Source organism: Suricata suricatta, chromosome 2 (genome assembly GCF_006229205.1).
Source record: "Suricata suricatta isolate VVHF042 chromosome 2, meerkat_22Aug2017_6uvM2_HiC, whole genome shotgun sequence".
Classification (NCBI taxonomy): Eukaryota; Metazoa; Chordata; class Mammalia; order Carnivora; family Herpestidae; genus Suricata; species Suricata suricatta.
Genome location: NC_043701.1, coordinates 153,423,400 through 153,441,064, shown reverse-complemented (window position 1 = coordinate 153,441,064; position 17,665 = coordinate 153,423,400). Strand labels below are relative to the sequence as shown.

The following is a 17,665-nucleotide window of genomic DNA, read 5'->3' as shown; positions in this document are numbered from 1 at the left end:
CCCTGCTCACAAAGAACTTAACTTTTGGTATTACTATGCTAAAAACATTGCCTTATATTTTAATGCTGAATATGCCTTCCTTCCCCATATGATAAGCATCCAAATCACCTACAATCAATCACTACTGATAAAGATTATGCATGAGTTTTCTACCAATCTATGTTCTTGGAAATTTTTACATGCCAAAAGAATCTGTCATCAGAAATCACTGCCTAAGGCAAATGCCACTATTGTTTTGTATCCCATACATTTTTCTATAAATAAAGCTAACTCTCTGGTCAATGTGGAGATGCCTGCCTGGTGATCAGAAAGAAACTTGAGGCTCTCTCATCTCTCAAGTGCTGACACCGTCCATCCTTCAGGGAACCCTGAACCTGCTGGGGGTGGACTCTGGCAACTTACTCTTCCACTGGATCATCACCTTCAGTGAAAAACTTCCATTATCCTACAGGCTGGATAGTCTAACTACACCACCCATTTTGCTATCTTATAATTGTTTATCTGTCTGGGTCTTCCCACATGACCATGAATTCCCTAGGGTTGAGAATATATTTCCATTTCTATATCCCTATTACATGCCTGACATGTAATGAGTAGTCAATAAAAGTTTCTTAAATGAATGAAGGAAAACTGAACAAATGAACAAATAAATTCTAAAGAGATGCAATCCAGTCTTGGTAACTGATATTTTATGTAGCTTGTTTAGCTCATGAATGGTGCTGCCCTACAGAACTTTATTCAATAATGAAAATGTTACATATCTATACTTACCTGAATTTTTACTTAATTGAAATGTAATAGCCACATATGGTGAATGGACTGTAGAGTTAGAATACTCTGAGGTTATATACTATATTTATTTCAAAATAATTGAGGATGGCTGAGAATATCCCTAATGTTTTTACTAATAGAAACTAAATTGTGAGTCCTTTCACTAAACAAGAAACTTATGAGAAGCAGAGATCATTTCTTTTACTTTTATATAATCTGTATCAGTAAATGTGTTGAATGAATAATAAAAGTAATTCATTTCTCCCTTGACTCCATAAAACAGTCACACCCCACCCTGCACTGCAGCTTTCCCTGCCCATGGGTCCTGTCCCCATGCTTTAATAAAATCACCTTTTTACACCAAAAAAAATTTTTTTTCATTTCTATTGTCTAAAGGTCCCAATAATTTCAGAGATAGATTTCAACCTCTGAAATTTTAAGGAATTGAATATTAACTTTTGGAATCCCTTTAAGTATTATTGTGAGATTCCTTCTTGGCTCATTCAGATCCTCATTTTGTATATGATTTGTCATATTTTGGGGTTTCTATGTTTTATTCTCTAGCATCATCTTTTTATTATTTTTATTTAATAATGTCTACTTTTCTATTACAGTGTCTGTGTCTACGTCACTTAGCACTGCCATGAAGGATATTTTTAAAAAATACAAATTGGGGGTGCCTGGATGGCTCAGTTGCTTAAGCATCTGACTCTTAATTTTGGCTCAGGTCATGATCTCATGGTTCGTGAGTTCAAGCCCTGCATCGGGCTCTGTGCCAACAGCAGAGAGTCTGCTTGGGATTCTCTTTCTCCCCTTTCTCTCTGTCCCTCCTCTGCTTGTGTTATTTCTCTCTCTTAAAATGAATTAAAAAAACTTAAAAATAAAAACACACATTGATCCTGGTCTTCTAATAAAATTTAAAAATAGTTTCCAGGAAAAAAAAATTTCCAGGCTTTCTAAAGTTTTTCTTTTTTTTTAAGGTTTTTTTCTTGAGGTGGTTGGAAAAGGGCCACAGAGATAGTGAGAGAATCTCAAGCAGGTTACACGGTCAGGATGGATCCCGACATGGAGCTTGATCCCACAACCATGAGACTATGACTTGGGCTGAAATCAAGAGTCTGAGGCTTAACTGACTGAGCCATCCAGGTTCCCCAAAAGATTTTATTTTTAAGTAATATTTTCACCCAACATGGTGCTTGAACTTACATCCCTAAGACCAAGACTCGCATGCTCCACTGACTAAGACGGCCAGGCACCCCTAAAGTTTTTTTTGAAGCTTATTACTGATTTTTGAGAGGGGGGAGGGTAAAGAAGCGAACAGAGGATCCAAAGTGGGCTCTGTACTCACAGCAGAGAGCCCGATGAGAGGCTCAAACTCATGAACCATGAGATAATGACCTGAGCCAAAATTGGACACTTAACTCAGTGAGCCACCCAGGTACCTCAATCTTTTTTTAAATAAAGCTAGTATAACTCTTTGTGTTTTCTCTCTCTTTCTCTTTTTACAAAAAACACTTATTTATTTTGAGAAAGAGAGTGCATGCACATGCAGAAGAGCACAAGAGATGGGAGGGGGAGAGAGAGAGAGAGAGAGAGAGAGAGGGAGAGAGAGAGAAAGAGAAAGAATCCCAAGCAGGCTCTGCCCTATCAACACAGGGCCTTACACAGGGCTCAATCCCATAAACTGCAAGATCATGACCTGAGCGGAAATCAAGAGTTGGATGCTTAGCTGACTGAGCCACCCAGGCGCCCCTGGGCTTTTCTCTTAACTGTCCAATTTGACCAGTTACTTTTCTGAAAACAAAATAACTTCATGATACAGTCATTTCCTCTTATTTTCTGCTAGAATATGGAACTTAATAATAATAAATGATCCAAAGTTTTAAAATACCCTAAAAGAAAGGCTAGAAAGGGAGATGTCTGATCTTACTGGGAAGGTTGTTTAAAATAACAGAGTAAACCTCTGCTATATCACAACCTAACTAGGAAGAGGACAAGTCTGAACTAACTTAGAAGAAGAAACTGAGGGCAAAAACTAATAACATGCTATGTAAACTGTGATTATAATGACCAAAAAATGTCTTACAAATTGGCCATCTTTTAAGTTTTATGAGAGTAAAGAATATTTGTAGGCAAAAACACAAATTATTTGTATGTATATAACAAAGCAATTTGCCCTCAGGATCTACATATAGAAGTGCAGGGTTTGGTGTGGGAGTATAAAACTGCTAGGATGTCAGGCTGTACGTATCTATCTTGGCATGAAAGTATAAAACCTTCCCTGAAATTAAGTACAGAGGAAATAAGTCCTTAAACAATCGTGTTCTAGGCAAACAGTTATTTAGAGAATGTGCGTTATTTAGACAACATCTTCATAGAACATTTAGAACTGTCAGGGGTTGGGGGATGGAGAAGAAAGAGTCATAAGAGCAAATAGACTGAAAGAATTGACAAATAATTGAAATAGAGGGTAAGGAGGTGAGACTAGTCTTAAGACTGCAGGGTATCTAAAATGGAATAATTTTATAACTAAATAAAATAACTGAAAATGAATACCAATAGTCTTCATATTGGACAGATTCCTTATAATTCTGTTTCTTGCTACATCTGAAGATTTAAAGTAGCTAGTTGGAACTCAAATTTTGGCTAGGCAAAGAAAGTATTCGAAGTGGACCTGTTGTGTCATTAGAAGGAATGACTAAGAGCACCATCTAGTGGTTTTTCTGGTTGTGAAGAACTCATGCCTGGGAGTGGAGGGTCTTAGAATTCTTGAGTCAGACTTATATTGTTACATGTGATTGGCAGCAACGGGACATAAGCCTCTAGGATGAAATGCCCCTCTACATTCATCGCCTCACTTTTATATAAAGTAGTTTCTAATCATCTCTTTTTCCTGGAATTAAATATAGACAAAGTAGTCTTAATCTGATACTTTAAGTGCCATTAAAAACAGGACCAGTTCACAGAGGCAAAAAAGCATCCAGAAAGAGACACTGGGCTGGCATCTGGGTGGCTCAGTGTGTTGAGCAACTTTGGTTGAGGTCGTGATCTTACAGTTTGTGAGTTGGAGCCCCGCATCAGACTTGCTGCTGTCAGCGCAGAGCTCACTTTGGACCTTCTGCACCCGCCTCTCTCTGCCCCTCCCCTATTCATGTTCTCGTTCTCTCTCTCTCTCTCTCTCTCTCTCTCTCTCTCTCTCTCTCTCTCTCTCTCTCTCCCCCCTCCCTCCCTCCAAATAAATAAATAAACTTAAAAAAAAGAGATATCAAATTACTGTTCTATGGATATATCCACATGATTTTCTCTGAATCCTTTTATTTGGAGGTACAAATCTCTTTTTAAGACAAGAATTAGAGCCCCTGAGGTCAATGCCACATGTGCGTGCACACAGAGACACACATAACCTATAAAAAACCTTCATCTATTTTTTTAAGTGGGCTAAGCCTTTATCCAAATTGAAAAAGACCAAGGCCTTTACATCTAGAGACTCATCTGTTACTCAATAAGTCACCACTGAAACAGAGGCTAGTACTCTTCAATATGGAACTTTTCTAATACCTGTGCATTTAAGATGTTAAACTCTTAGGAAGGGATAACCTCATTTGGATATTTATATAGAATGTATGAAAAAGGGCATTCTAGATCTATTTTGGGGTAGAACTTTCTGATTGCCTGATGCTCTGGAAATATTCTATATTCTGTTAGTGATGTAAAAGATTTCAAAGGTACCTTTATAAAAACTGAAGAGGACATTTTGATCTTTTCCCTCTATGCATTTGCATTTATGAGGAACGTATATTGGGGCTCAATACATAACAGGTGTTTAATAAGTATAAAATAAAAGGACACATAAGATTAAGAACATATGCTTCATGCCAAGCGTGGCAAATCCTCTTCCAATGAAGAAGCAATTTCTCTTGAAGTTATACAAAGTCTATCATAGGATCAAAGGTCCCACGCAGCTTTCAGAGACAGCTACATTTGCGATTCCAAATGGATGCCTTCCTGCCGCCTCCAGCCCGGAAGTTACAGCAGCATTGTGGTTACAGTACGGTTGATCTCAAGTATCCACTTCATTCATGCATAGACCCTACCTCATATTCTCTATATAATTTTTTCTCTCAATTAGGTCTACTTCCTATACTTTTTCACAGTACCAAATACTTTCATAAAATTTGGCAATTTACAATCATATTTACCAGGTGCAATTATTTAATGATGGCCTCCCCTGGACTTAAATCCCAAGGCAGTAATAATCTTTCCTATTTTGTTGACCACTGTATCGCCTAAATACCAAACACACAGTAGGTAAGGAATTAATTAGTGTATGACTCCAAAGCTCCACATTTCATTGCCTTAAAGTTTCCTGTATCTCAATCTTAAACTGGATACACCTTGGAAATTATCAATTGCAAATCTTGTATTTTACAGTAAAAATTGATGCCTCTCAATTGTTGGTTTGTTCAAAGACACTTGTCCAAAAGAAGCCAGGACTGGAATCATGGTCTCAACTTCCTGACGTATGTTCAGACCATCTTAAGGCTGATTTGAAAAAAATTTTTTTTTAATTCTATATAAGGAGGCACCTGGCTGGTTCAGTTAGTGGAGCATGTGTCTCTTAATCTTGCGTTATAGGTTCAAGCCCCAAGTTGGGTGTAGAGATTACTTAAAAAATAAAATAAAGTCTTAAGAGAAACATTCTACATAAGTTCATATATGGTTCTGCATTCCTGAACTCATTTTATCAAGTTTTGCCTAGTACAGGTTAAAAAAAGAAAACAATCCAAAGAAAAATAACCAAAAAAGTAGTAAAAAGTAATCCCATGAGAATATATATATTTTTATGGAGATTTTCTTTTTTTAATGTTTATTTATTTATTTTATTTTTGAGAGAGAGAGAGAGACAGAGAATCCCAAGCAGGCTCCACCTTGTCAGTGCAGAACCTGATGCGGGGCTCGAACTCACTGTGAGATCATGACCTGAGCCAAAATCAAGAGTCAGACATAACCAACTGAGCCATCCAGATGCCCTATCCCATAAGAATATATCATAGAAACTTTAACTCTAGCTCAGCCCAGATAAGAGTTAAAGCGTTATTTAAACATACTCATCAAATATGTGAAGAACTTTGTCTATATTAAGAATTTAAATGCTCTTTAGTTAAAGCATAGTATATCAGTTGGCCTTAAATTTTGGGGTACCTGGGTGGCTCAGTTGGTTGAGGGACTGACTTTGGCTCAGGTCATGATCTCATGGTTCATGGGTTCAGGCCCCATGTCAGGCTCTGTGCTGACAACTTGCTCAGAGTCTGGAACCTGCTTCTGATTCTGTGTCTCCTTCTCTCTCTGCCCCTTCCTGACTCATGCTGTGTCTCTCTCTGTCTTTCAATAATAAATAAATGTAAAAAAATTAAAAAAATTTTTTGACAACAAAGGCACAACATTAAGAAAGACAAATGTTAATTATAGATACTTCCTGATATGTTAATTTGTTCATTTGTCAACAAATAATGCTGTGAACACAGCATTCTGCAAGGTGCCTACAATTAAAAATTCTATGTTGAACATAACAATCTATCCTGGATGTTAAATCTCTCCCCTTTTCTCTCTCCCTCCTCCTCTTCCTCTTTTTCTCCCTCTTTCTCTCCCTTTTCACACCTGCCCCCCCAGTCCCCAAATCATGAGATGCATTCTCTAGGTCTCTTCCACTGTGTGATTCTAACCATCTTAATCATATCAAATTACACCTTTACCCACTCAAACATTTTATGTATTTCCTCCTCCAAAAGGTCTGGAGTCCACCCTTTTCTCTTCATCCCCACTGCCCAAAGTCAAGTTCTTTTTTTTCTTCATGAAAAAAAGTTCTATAGTCTCTTACTAGGTTTTCCTACTTGTAGTATCTCATTTCAGTTCAATTTCCACATGACATAGAGTTAACCTTCTATGATAGATTTCTTCCTATCATAGTCCTGATCAAAAAGCTTCCAAAGTTCTATTGCTTATTAAATAAAGTCCAAGCATTTAGGAGTCTAACTTTTTTCAGCCATATCTTGTAATGCTTTCATCATGCATCTTGTAGTCTAGCCACACAAGACTGCTTGAAGAGTCCCTAAGGGTTCTCTCACCTATAGACAGTGCTTTTGTCTATGCCATTCCCTCTGCTCAGATGCTCTTCCCTGCTTTTGATGAAATTTTACTCATCCTTTTAGACCCAGCTCAAATTTCACTTCTGTCATGGTCAATCTTCTCAACCCCATGGAGTGAAGAATTGCTTCCTCTCTACTACAATGTATATTTATGTGAAGAACTGTTATGTTCTATTATAGTTATTTACGTGTCTGTCTCCTCCCAACCAAACAGACTGTGAGATCTTTGAAGTTTCATTCATCCTAGATTTCCTAGTATATAACAGGTAATAGGTTCTCATTAAACATTTAAGTAAATGAATCTTCCTATAAATAGTTGACTTTACAAGGGGGAAAAAGTCAGATACAGATTGAAATTTGAGCACAAGCCAGTTTAATTCACAAATATGTGTGTCACAAGGAATACTAGCAAAAATGCTTTACAACAATAAGTGAGTACACAGATGGACCGCTGTTAAGTCTTTCACTATGAGAAAAATAAAACAAGACAAACAAAAACTAAAAACACATGGTTGAATGATGACAGAAACGGAATTATTTCCATCCTCCCACTTCCCCAACCTCAGTGAGATCTCCTATGGGTTTCTACCGGCCGACTAACACTGTGGCCTAGAAAATACAATGTTTTCAAAGTAATGATGATGGAAAAATAAACGTTCTGTTTTCTGATCAAACCCAATTAAGGGAAAATTTAACTCAGAATAAAGGCCATTTTTGATATATTTTATGCTCACCTCCTAATGCTTAAATTCTTTGACTTAAGCCTTTCTTAAGTTACCCAGGATCTCTGGTGGTTCCTGGTCTCTAATTCCTGACTAGAGGATGCCTGCTCTGGATTCCTTGGACTCTGGGTCTCTTGCTAGTAGAACACAGGGTAGCAAGATTTTAGGTTAATCTCAAGAACCAGTCACGGTTTTCAGTAATGATTTCTGAGCATCTTGAAGAGAAAGTAATTACTATGAGTCCATATAGATTAATGAAAAATTGGAGTAGTATCATTTTCTTGTTTTAAAGGGTAGATTGATTGAGAAGAACAACTCAATGGTCGTTATTACCCCTTTATGCCAGCAAGGTATCTATCTGACAAACTTGCTCTTTACTTGGAGCAAAACCATGAGTTAGGTTCAACTAGGGAATTAGTAACTGGCTGAAAAAAACCTCTTAAAATACTCATAAAAATTCTGAACAATGGAAATAAGTCAATATGAAAAGCAGGTCCATATAATGTGGTACTCAAATTTTATTGTGCATCAAAATCACCTAGGAGTCCTACCAAGGAGAAACTGCTGGGTCTGGTGCCCAGAGTTCCCAATTCAGCAGATGGGACCCAAGATGTTGCATTTCTAACAGGTTCCCAGGTCCTCATCTGGGGATCAGGTTTTGAGAACCACTAATGTACTGTATCTTATGATATAGATACATGGTTTTATTCAACATTTTGCTAGTAGCCTTGTTAAATATATAAAAAGCATGATTACAAATCTGCAGGCAATATTAAATTTTGATATAAAAAGATATCAATAGGTTAGTTGTGGGATAAATCTTAAAATTTAATAGGGATAACTTTAAAATCCCAAAACAAAAATAAACCACACAAGTATAGGATAAGAAAACAGAGGTTAATAATCTCTCTCTCTCTCACATACACAGAGAGAGAGAAAGAGAATACAGAGGTTTTAGAAGACTACAGCTTCAGTGATATAAAAGTACAGTCTGGCAGCCAAAATAAGTAATCATAGTTTAGATTTTAGTAACAAAGTACAGAATATGAATCAATGTATGTGATAGACCAACTGCAGATTACACTGGCTCTCCCACACATGGGCATCTCTGTAGTCGACTCCGGGTACCAGACATTAAACAGAAGGCAATCAAACCAGTTTGTTCAGAGACCTTTGGATCTATCACATGAGAACACTAAGAGGAATTGTTGATGTCTGGCCGTCAGAAGATTTAGAAGGATGTACGAGCAGTTTCCATAGAAGTGGCTTGTAGCTGAGGACTTCTTTTTTCCCTGTATGACCCTAGGCAGAACTGCCACGCACAGACTGCATTGGACCGTACACTTACTACGTACATGTGTCCGCTGAGGAGAGGAGCGGGAGGAAGGGAAGGGCAGACATGTAGCTCACATTTCACTTGAGAAGCCATGTGCCTTGGTGGGTGTCGAGTCCAGCTGGGAAAAGGGTAAACTTTTTCTAATTCATATAAAAGGGACAACTCTGGAGGGCTTTTTCCTTTTCGTAGAGTTCCCATTTCTTATTCGTACAAAGGCAGTGGTGACAGTGGCCAAGGTAGAACTAGCTCCATTAAGAGAAGTTTAGAGAAAGTGAGTTCACCTCACTTTAAGAAACTGACAGAATGATACAGTGTGTGGAAACACATTTTCTGAAGAGTAGTTAATCCCCCAAACTGGATGTTTAAGGACTAGCTGGACAATCACTTGGCAGGATTATTTAGAGGATTTCAAGGTAGAGGAGTACGTATATCTTTATTAGCAGGTAAATGGTGAAACTCAATGATCTTTTGGCTTTTAGGATTCTACACTGAACTACCTGCCTATCTTCTCCATATCCCAGTTGATGCCTATGCTATGCAGATCCCTTCTCTTCATAAATTTATAATGCATTCTAGCCTTCCTCCTATTTATCCAAATTCCCCTCTGCCTACCCCAATGTGTAGAAAGCATACACACTGCATTAATACTGAAAACAAATGCTGCATTTTAACTTTTTAAAAATATTTATTTGAGAGAGAGAGAGAGAGCATGAGCAGGGAGGGGCAGAGAGAAAGAGAGAGAGAGACAGAGACAGAGAGAGAGAGAGGGAGAGACAGAATCCGTAGCAAGTTTGGCCCTGTCAGTGCAGAACCTGATGAGGGGCTTAGTCTAATGAACCATGAGATCATGACCTGAGTTAAAATCAAGAATCAAATGTTTAACCTACTGAGCCATTTAGGCACCCCTAAACTTTGTATTTTAAAAAACTGCTTTCTAGGGTGCCTGGCTGATTCAGTCGGTACAGAATGCAGCTCTTGGTCTCCAGGTTATGGGTTTGAGCCCTATGCTGGGTGTAGGGATTACATAAAAATAAAATCTTAAATTAAAAAAGAAAAAGAAAATACTTTCTTCCAGGTTTAAAAAGGCAAAAATATTACTTAAAATAAGATGAAACTGAATTCTCTTAACATATTCATTAGAAAAAAAATCGAAGTTTAATTTTTAAGTGATTTGCAAATCAGTCACTAAAAGTCATGCTAGGGCGCAGAGAGGTCTTTTACACCAGAAAGAGAGTGGAATACATATGAAAAATGCAATGCTGGTTTATATTTGTTCAGCGAGTACCAAATGTATGATACTATATTAAGTAATAATTAAGTAATACATGGTAAGTATTAAGGAGCAGAGCCAACACAGCCATAATCTTAAAGAGAGCTGAGTTATCCTGTGTGGTTTGTCTTCGAATCCTGGTCTCTCCCTTTCCATATCTATAGAGCCTGAACCGTGGCCTCCATCAGGCTGGGGTTTACCCTTCTTGTACTTGAACTCAGATTTCCTGAGTTATACTTCATACTTGGACCTTTCTTGGTCTCTTCCAAGAGAACAGTGCTTTAAGAATATATCAACAGGGGCACTTGGGTGGCTCAGTTCAGCTGAACATCTGACTTCGGCTCAGGTCATCATCTCATGGTTTGTGGGTTTGAGCCCTGCATTGGGCGCTGTGCTGACAGCTCAGAGCCTGGAGCCTGCTTCGGATTCTGTGTCTCCCTCTCTCTCTGCTCCTCCTGCTTGCACTCTGTCTCTCTCTCTCTCTCAAAAATAAACAAACATTAAAAAATTATTTTTAACAAGAAAAAATATCATCATAAGAAGTTAATGGAAGGTGGAAACTATCCTATAGAGAGATAGAGAGGCAAAGATTTGGAGGGTTATGTGTTTTTCTGTAAGTATGGCCAGGCTAGCCTTTCATGGAGAGCAAAGAGAACAGAGAGAAGGTCTAGATACCTAAAGATGCCTAGCCAAACAGTAATTTCCATTTTTGAACAAAAAGCTATGAAGACATAACCTAATGCCAATAAAGGGTTCAACCACGCAATTATTCCAAATCCACACTAAAGACCTAATTAACACAAAATGCCGAAAGCAATATTATGTAAGATGTCTATATATGTCATGTCATACTGGAATGATAACCTAAGATAACTCTTACAGAACTTTTTTAAAAAGATCAGTTTCAAACTACTTGTAGAATGGAATAACAATTACTTTGAGCTTAGAAACTTGTAAAACAAAGTGTTTTTCATAAATATTTTAAAAATACAATATAAATACCATTTTTATCTTTTATTGTTTTTTAATGCTTTATTTATTTTTGAGACAGAGAGAGACAAAGCATGAGCAGGGGAGGGGAAGACAGAGAGGGAGATACAGAATCGGAAGCAGGCTCCAGGCTCTGATCTGTCAGCACAGAGCCTGATGTGGGGCTCGAACCCACGAATGTGAGATTATAACCTGAGCCCGAGCCGAAGTCGGAGGCTTAGCCAACTGAGCCATCAAACTGCCCCTATCTTTTATTGTTTTAAATGTTTATTTAGATACTTTTGAGAAAGAGAGAAGGAGGGAGGGAGGAAAGAGAGGAGAGGCAAAGACAGAGGGAGACAGAGAATCCTAAGCAGGCTTTGCACTATCAGGATGGAGCTCAAGGTGGGGCTAGAACTCACAAACTGTGAGATCATGATCTGAGACGAAATAGTCAAGACAACCAACTGAACCACCCAGGCACCCTTAACTACCATTTTTAAAATGATAGTTTTATTTCGAGAAAGATATATAATAAAGGACTTCTAACTAGAGAAAATAGCAATGCTTCCTAGGGAAAAAAAAAAAGAATGTCTCTCTTCCCCAAGCAAAAACTAATTTTCTTTTGCTTTGTAAATAAACATCTCTCTGTTTTTGAAGGGAATAGGTAAGATTTTTTAAAACTTTGGACTTACTTTTTTGTACAGGAAACAACTGATCTTGATCAAACAGCTTACATAATTATTTTTAATATTATGTTTTTCTTAGCAAAACGCCTTATACATAGTGGGCAGACAAATATTTGATATTTGTTGAAAAAAATCAGTCACTCTTGCTTGAGCTGCAAATTGTTGATCAACGTCTTTCATACAGAATATGTTGCTGCAAAATTTGCCTCAGAAAAATATTCAATAATCCTTCTTGTGCCCCACTGATTTTCAACTTATCAACAATGGTGCTTGACTGAATTGTCAACCAGGGCTTTTCATTATTTAATCAGTGTAACACTCATTTGAAAACAATGCTTGAGAATTGCTCTATGTACTTATGTTCTTTATTTAAAGTTATAATTTAAGGGCGATAGAACGCACATCCAGAAGCATATATACACAAGGCTAATAACCAAACAGCACATCCCATTTTGAAGCAGACTGGCTAATGTCAACCTTAGATTATAGAATCTGCTCACTTCTTACCTACAGAAAACAGTGAAAAACAAATGGCAAAGGTAAAGGCTTAAAAAACTGGGGTCGGTGTGTGTGGGGGGGAATGAGAACCAAAAATTCAGAATATAAAAGAAGCTTCATTTGAAATGTGAGGTCCTAGGATTATCCTTCCAGCAATTATCTTAAAAGCTACCTACCAGGGTGCCCTGGTGGCTCAATTAAGCATCTGACTTTGGCTCAGGTCATGATCTCACGGTTCCTGGGTTGGAGCCTGCTTGGGATTCTCTCTTCCTCTCTCTCTGCCCCTCTCCAATTTGTGCTTTCTCTCTTTCTCAAAATAAATAAACTTAAAAAACAAAAACTGCCACCGAGAAAGTAAGAATGACAAACTTAGAATGACTTCATTCATTTATGACCAATGTTAGCAGTGTCCTAGCAAGAATGACCAGAAGGAATGAGGAGGAAAATGAATCCTCTTTTCAATGATCCCAGTTTGTACTGCCACTTCAGTGTTTTCCAGAGTTCTGGAGGCCCCGAACTAAAGCTGAGATATTTTTCTTTTTTCTGGAAAGAAGTCAGTTCTGAGGCTGCTGAAAATCTCACTGATTCAGGCCTTTTCCCTCCTTTCTGAACTATCTTTTTTTATATACCATTTTCCATATAATTTAAATATAGACTCCTAGAAATGCCTGAGATTTAACCAGGAAGGTACTTACATTCACACTGTATGACATCTAAATTAAACTGCTGCACGGCTCCCATGCTTATCTGCTTTAACTCACTGTCCAACAGCATCTGCATTAGGGATGTTGACAGATGCTGGCAGGCTGACATGCAAGCAGTCTGCGCGACTTTCCCCTGTTTGAAACAAACAGCAAAACCAAAATATAAATAAGCAAACAGCAATATATCATGAAATATCAGAAAAATTACATATGTTACATTCCTTTCATTGCCTTTTTGGGGACACAATAGTGATTAATGGCCTATTTCTGTATTCTGAGCAGCTGTGCCTTTTAGCATAAGAATTAAAATTAATCTTCTTGTTTACTTGTCCCTCTCAGGACATAAATATCATTAAAGTTCTAACTGCACCCAGGAAAATTAAAAGATGGGTAAAAAAAAAAGCACATGAATTATTATTTTAGACCTCGTGAAATGTCTCAAGCATCTTTAAAAATGTACATTAAAATATGACATTTATGACATAAAATAATTATCATATTGACAGAACATTTTATTCATATAAAATGCTCTTTAAGCTCTCATTTATATTAACCAAGCCAGAATAAAGTAAGTAAATAAACAACATAATTTACTTTCATTTAAATTGTGCCTAAAATTCAAAATATACTTAGAGTCGTGAGTCCTTACTTCTCATCAGAACATGAGTTTGTATCGCAGCTTCAAGTAGCTGAGGGGGCTTACCTACCAACAGGATTTCAAAATCATCCACAGAGCTGCATTGAGTTTTAAAATCATCCGCTAATTTAGAAATATGTGGTTTTCTTTCACATTTGTATCATTATAAAATACTTTCTACTAGAAGCTCCTAAAAACTACAAAAATTTTTCCTGGTAGCCTTAATTAAGTCTACACGTTTCATCTCTAGATTACAAAGCCGAATCACATCACATCACTTTTAGTATAAATTGCTTCTTTAGATGGATTTTTGTATTTCAATTAAAAGTTTATAATAAAATATTATACAGACTCTTTCATGCATAGTTTTCCTGTTCAATACTGCTCCTGGTATTGCTCTCTTCAACCTATAATGATGTATTTGATGATGGACTAACTCCTCTGATAAGATTCAAAGATGTAGGAATATGGTCAGAAATAATGACTTTGGAAAATGTGCCATGTTTTGCCTCATTTGCACTAATAAACATTTACTCAGTGCTATTTGATAATTATTCTTTTCCTACTTTCACAAAAGCTAATAAAGTCATGAAAAAAATCTCCTAAACATAAATGCTTCACTAAATTGGTACAGAAATGTTTTACAGAGTTGATCTGTCAGAACAGTAAGAAAGAACATAAATATAAAGATATTTATTAGACATTTGTTCATTAAACCACACATTTAAAGTCAGACTAGAAACAAAGCAATCTTTTTGAATAACTCGTTAGCATTTCGACACTATGCAGTGAAAAACTGTATCTAAAATGGAATCTCAATTTCTCAATCAAAAACGTTAGAGATAAAAGCCAATGCAAACAATATATCTGACAGATACTGATGAACTGCCAAAAAGGAATGTAACAAACAATGCAAAACCCAGCATGCTTCAAGATCTCCCAAGCCCAAGAGGAATTAGTCCGGGAGACATGCAGCTCCAGTCCCCAAGCACCATAATATCAATATGAATGGGAGGGGGACAAAAACGTAGAAAGAGGAGAAATCAATGGCATGTAATTTAATTATAATGTAACAGGCTTGAGACGACTTAATGGAAATGTAATTTTGACCCAGTGGAACAACTACTGCATTTTAGTTTCATGTACTTCTCCATCCAATCAGCTCCATGTTCGGCTTATGTTGCCACTATAATATACTAACTACAAAACAGATTAATAAATTCCCCCTAAAATTACTATTATATTCATTTCATAAGTAAACACACTGCACAGGGTAAGTGGTACAATTTTAAGGTGATCTTTAAAAGTCAACATGGGTTCTGATGCTACAAATGACTATATAACAATAGTACTGGAGCCAAAAATGATCAAGAGTACAGAAATACAGGCTATTCCATAAACTTGGTGGGAATAGGTAATGAAAACACACATACACACACATGCACACCCACACACACATATGCAGGTACGTGCAAATTTAACTTTTTGTTTAAACAACATACTAAATTTCTTCTGATTCTACATATTAGATACAAGCTTACTGCTCTCAAAGATATAAGATTAAAATATTTGTAAAATATTTTATAAATCTTCAAATGAAATAAATTCTTTTTTGTAGCCCCAAATTAAACTTAATATAAAAGACCTGGATTCTTCAAATATTTTAAAAGTTATATTCTATAAGATTCTACATTTTTAAATGTTTAATTCCTAATTATAAAATATATACAAATATTCATAAATTTCCATTCATTACATATATTTGGAGAGAAAATTTTTAATGTTTCGAATATTTACATACCCAAAGTATACCTTTGATAATTCATTTCTGATGCCCCTACAGCCCTTGTATACTTTGGTATAACCAAAATATTCCTTTCTGAACATTATTGTTTTTATTGTTGAGATTTCTAATATTATCATTTTCTAGAACAAAAATAATCTAAGTATTTTTGCAATGATCTTTAAAAACTAGCCTGTTTCATTAGAGATGCTCTGTTTTTTTTTACCAACAAAACCAAAATAATAAATTTCAAGCACCTAGAAATTTCTGCTGCCTTCATCTGAAAAATTAACTGCAACTATTATTAACATTTTCTTTCTCTTTAACACAGTTCAACAAGTAAGTAAAAACACCTGCCAAACTTTTAAAGGTAACTACTTTTTTACTCTCCTCTAACATTTTGCTGAAAAACAACTTGCAAAGAGAGAAAACCCTTAGACAAACTTCTTATATTTCAAAGGAACTTGTAAAAGAGAATCTGCTGACATATTAGATCCTTTTTGCATTACCCAAAAGCTTTTCTTCTAAGAACAATTGTGGTAAGGAGACATTTGGCTCCTAGGAAATTCCCAAAGGGTCAACCATATGCATCCTTCCATGGCACCTTCTCAGCACTGCTTTCTAGATCCATGTCTCAAAAGCAGCTTTCATCATTTACTTGTGTGTCAGTCAATATGATTTATGGACTGCATTCAACAAAGTCAAGGCATATAGAATGAGAAATATGACTACAATCTGCTAATTTGTTTTGTATTGAGCCACTTAAGAGTCAAAGACCTGATGTCAGACTGAGACCAGCAACACAATTAACCAGTCGGTGACAGATTCATCCATCCTCCCTGCCAGGCTGTGCCAATCAAAGACAGCATGAGGCAACATTTGGTGAAATCAGTAAGAAAACTCATTCTCTAGGCAACCTATGTGAGACCTTGATTGACACTTTTTGAATTTAGTTTGTGGAACACAGCCACTCTTTACCCAATAGTCCCTCACTGCAGGCTGTGAAATAAGGCTTTTAATGCCAATCACAGGAACAATAAACCACAAACCACCAACCCCCAGTTTAAAAGGAATCAAGAAAACACATCTGTTTGTATGTCAAGCTAAATTTCTAAAATAATTTACTATTATAGATTAGGCTAAAGATACTCCATTTCCTTTGAAACACCGCAAAATGACATGGTAACAAAAATACAACACATTTTATTAGATTATTATGGCTCAAAACTGTTTCAAGTAATGTTTTGATAGATCTACTCTGATATAATAAGAGAAATGGAGAATACTTAAAAACTAATTTGACACATTTAAATTTTCATTTGAAGTTTTCATTTCTGTCTCACCATTCTCTTATTTCAAAGATCTAATAAAAAAAGAAAGGTTTGATTTCAACAGTAATTATTTGAAAGCATTTTTCAACGCTGCTTTCATTCTCTCTCAACTACATTTAACATAAAAATGTGCTCTTGAAATCACAACCATTCTTTCTGTATTGGTCTCCCTTCCTTAAAGATCCCAGGAGAATCCATTTTACTCTATTTATATTCCCACAAAAGGTCAACTTTGCACAATAAACTACTTTTTTATTTAAGTAAAAAGAAATATATAGACTCAAAAATATTGTGCATTGCATTTACTGTTCTTTAAATTGATAACAGGTTTTGTTTTAAAAAGTTACATAACTCTTGTCAGAAAAAAATGAAAAACTGAAATAAACTCATGGTCAGTTTGAATATTAACTCTAACACTGGCAACAGAACTTAACTAATTCTGATTCTGTATGGTTTTGTTTTACAATTTTTAAGTTATTAATTTTTTAAGTTGTTTAAAGCAGTAAAATATTGCCATATTACTCTAACTCAATGCTTCTGTTTGCTGCATAAATTTCAGTTGAGACTGTGAAATAGCCTTTTCAAAGGGAAGGCAAAAGAGAAAGGGAAGTATTGATAAATTGGTCAGTCTCCCAAAGAACCACAATGCATAGCCTTTTTAAAAACAAAAATACTAAAAGAATAAAGTCTTTCATCAAGTGTGAAGTAAACACTAAAATTAGAAATAAATTCCTAATTGAAATAGGAGAAAAGATGCCTAGTTGAAAAGTAGACATTTCAAGTTAATTCTTACATTTTATATAAGAATC

At 36.1% G+C, this 17,665-nt stretch overlaps 1 protein-coding gene across 2 annotated transcripts in view; it reads right to left on the bottom strand.

The window, feature by feature from the left end:
* The window catches only part of EXOC6 (exocyst complex component 6), a 187,961-nt gene that overhangs the window by 41,550 nt on the left and 128,746 nt on the right, over positions 1 to 17,665 (bottom strand). For both annotated transcript variants that reach the window (XM_029932241.1, XM_029932240.1), the window contains one exon: positions 13,097 to 13,238. In XM_029932241.1, the coding sequence (XP_029788101.1) occupies positions 13,097 to 13,238 (142 nt within the window). The remainder of the gene's footprint in view (positions 1 to 13,096; positions 13,239 to 17,665) is intronic.